We start from the raw sequence: 3,432 nt of genomic DNA, 5'->3' as shown, positions 1-3,432 counted from the left end.
ACCGGTCGACACGACGGCGCACCGGCTGCAGATACTCGGACGGCTCCTCCGGATGGTCTGCTGGTGACAGCTCTTCTGGCACCGATCCCGATAAGTCGTTTGGCAGATCAATGGCTGACTCCATATGCATGATACTGGATGCGCTCTCGTTGCGATGCACGACCACTGCCGCTGCAGTCTCCACGGCCATGGGCGCTGGGCGAGGCTTGGCAGGCGCAAAGCTCCAGCGCTCCGACATCCGCCGTGACGAGGCTTCAGACCGTCCTGTCGACCCAACCGACTCGGCTACCGACCGGCGTCTCTCTGATATCTCTGGCATCTCTGGCATCTCTGGCATCTCTGGCATCTCTGGCATCTCTGGTATCTCCGGTCTCTCAGCAAACAACGCACCGTCGACCTGCTCCTGGCGCGGGGTGACCACATAGGAGCGCAGGAACCGTTTGTAGAGCGGGCCGTGCAGGAACGAAGGCAGCTCCTTTTGCTTGAGGTAGCTGAACACCTGGCCCTGCACCTCGCTAATCATGCGAAACGCTTCCCGGCATTCCTGCTCGGGCACCTCACCCAGCGCCATTTCGCCGGGCGCCCGCCACGGCTTCAGGTACTTTTGCACATCCGACACTGCAGCGGCGGTCTCGGGGCCCAGCGCTGCCAGCTCATCGGCACGTCGTGTGAAATACGTCTTCCACAAAACCCCCATCACCGCACTGGTGGGCTGTGATTTGACGCCCTCGATGTTCAGCCAGAATTCCAGCAGAGCGCGGCTCGAGGGGTCCAGGTGCTCAGCGAACGCTGACAGGCTGGACACGTTGGTCAGGATTTCGCGCAGTGTGAATTGCGGCAGGCCCAGCGTCTCGGGCTCATCGCGGTGCGCATAGTAGGTTGACATGCGTTTATTAGGCGTGCCGAACGCCGGAGGCGCATCTTTACGAAGCAGCTCAAGCCGCCGCTCGGCCTTCTTTTTCGCCACGTAGAGCCGGTTCACATACACCAATATGTCCCGCACCCGCTCACCATGCACAATGTCGTCCTTGCCCAGACCCATGATCAGAATGCGCTTCTTGCGGATCTGCGCGACCACGTCCTCATGGATGCGCACAAGCTCGTTTGCGTCCCCGCACGCCTCAATGGTCTCCATGAACTCCTGGTACGTGGCCACATGCTCGTCCGCCTGCATCTCCAGTGCCTCGCGAAGCTCGCTGACCATATGCTGCTCGCGGATCAGCCGCGCCAACTGCCCGTCCAGCAGTTGGTTCAGCGTGTCGGGCTCCGCCAGGCTCATCACTATGGGCGCCAGGAGCGCACCCACCAGCAATTCGCGCACCAGCACGCGGTGCGGCAGAAACGACGCCTGGTCGACCGGCAGCACCAGCGGCACCACTAGATCCACTATATGCCGCATATGTGCCATCACCTGCCGCTTGCCCTCGGCCGCCGCATGCCATTTGCTTGTCTTCTGCCGCAAGGCCTTCAGATGCCGTGTCGCTATCGGCACCACTTGGCCGACCAGGAACTCTGCCACATCCAGCCCCCGCGCCCTTTCCACGATGCCCTCGCTGCACTGCACTATCTGCGTCTGCACGCAGCGCGGGAACGACGGGTCGGCCGAGATCCCGCGGAACCACCCATGCACAAAATCCCGCACCACCAGGCCGACTATCTGCGCCAGTGCTGTCTCTGTCTGCGGCAAGCCAGCAAGCCGCACATGGGGCTCGGCCCACGTCTCGTTGTATTGCGTTTTGTAGAGCGACTGCGCATTGAGTGTTTTCCAGAACCCCAGTCGCTGTATGCGCTGCACCGGCGGCTGTAATGGGCCGTGCTTTGCCTGTCTGTGTCGCCGCTGGAACAGGTATGATGTCATGATGTTCGCCACCAGCAGCGTCACCACCACTGCCACTGCCACCACTGGCACGAATATCGCGTACCCGAGAACCACCCGCACTGCATCCACCACCGTGTACATTGGCTGTCTAAATTAATGTAAAAATAATAAAAATTGACTGGAGAAGGAAATAGTAATTCGCGAGGCAGCTGCTGTTTACAACGATTTTTCTTTTTTTGTCCTCGGTGACATGTACGCCTCTACTATACCTCACATGGACAAATACCACCTGCTGAGCCTCTTGCGTTTTTGTGGTTCAGCCGAACCCAGCAAATCCCGTCCCAGCCCGCAGGACATGCAAGTCATATATTTTTACAGGTACTTCCAATTGCAAGCATGTCTCGGAATGGCTGTATTCAGACGCAGCAGATTCAAAAGGTGCCACCCTACCCTATTATTCTCCAAAGCATCTACTCTGCAAATCTCGAGACTTCTGGCATCTCTCCTTGATGCTATTGTAACCCGCCACACAATAAACCCCTATATATACCCTCCCCTCCCTGGTACATCTCCCCCAGGCAACCCATCTATACCTGTATTTTCCCCCACTCATGCCGCCTCACGCAACACCCGACCAACTCCTCTACAAGCTCATCAGCGACCGCCTCCGCTCGACCCACAACGCGCGCGAAAAGGCCCTTTTATACCTGGCTGCCCTGGCCCACGACTCCCTGGAGCGCCAGCGGCCCGAACTCGAGCTGCGTCTGAAGGAGCTCGCCCGCCTGCAGGCCGAAACCCACACTCAGATTAAATTGCAGACCAAGATACGCGAAAAGTATCTGCACGGCGACATTGACCTGACTGCCAATGATGAGCGCATGCTTGTGATGTCGCGTCGCCACCTGGCCGAAGACGAGACCCGTATACTGGATGTCCAGCAGAAATTAGCGTCCTTGCAGGAGGCGTTCCGGGACGCCGTCAAGCTGTGGGCTACTACTTCGTACTGAAGTTATATACTTATTAAAGCTTTGCTAATGGCAGGACCTTGCTAAGCCAACTGCTAATGATATCCTCAATGGCCGTGAGCTCGAATTGCTTGCTCCAGAAATGCGACGCGCCCTCGACTACCTGGGTCACAACGCGGTGGGAGTCCGGCGCCCCGAGCCGCATCACCCGGTCGTACTCCCACACGTCGCGCTCCGGCACCACCTTGTCCTTGCTGCCCATGATATTCAATACATAGCAGTGCTGGAACGGCAGCTGCTGCACCACCGACATATCTGTGGCATTGCGCATACGCAAATGGTCCGCCGTCACCCAGTACTCGCGCATCGGTACATCATCCACCGATGCCAGCCCTGCATACCCATCATCTGCCATGGGGGCTTTTGCCGCCGGTGCCCCGCCAAACGTGCGCCACATAAACACCCCTTCCTTCTCCAGTGCCTCCAGATGGTGGGGCTTCCAGCGGCCCGCAATCTCCTGGTCCAGCCAGTACCGCGCCGACAAGTTTATCAGCAACTGCGGACACATTGCTGGGTACTTTTGCGCAAACAAAAACATGCTTGAGCCGCCCTTCGAGTGCCCGATTATCCCAATTACACGCTGCCCGT

The 3,432-nt window shown here is 58.5% G+C and overlaps 1 protein-coding gene across 1 annotated transcript; it reads left to right on the top strand.

Moving 5' to 3' along the window:
• Positions 1-2,430: 2,430 nt before the first annotated feature.
• DL89DRAFT_297108 (uncharacterized protein) lies at positions 2,431-2,826 on the top strand (the record flags this gene model as incomplete). The annotated part of the gene is made up of 1 exon (XM_040890739.1): positions 2,431-2,826. One exon carries the CDS (start codon positions 2,431-2,433, stop codon positions 2,824-2,826), a length of 396 nt encoding a protein of 131 aa, XP_040739319.1.
• Positions 2,827-3,432: the final 606 nt, after the last annotated feature.

Source organism: Linderina pennispora (assembly GCF_002104995.1).
Source record: "Linderina pennispora strain ATCC 12442 chromosome Unknown DL89scaffold_76, whole genome shotgun sequence".
In the NCBI taxonomy this organism is placed as follows: domain Eukaryota; kingdom Fungi; phylum Kickxellomycota; class Kickxellomycetes; order Kickxellales; family Kickxellaceae; genus Linderina; species Linderina pennispora.
Note: the sequence above shows the minus strand (reverse complement) of the source record. Positions and strands in the feature narration are given on the sequence as shown.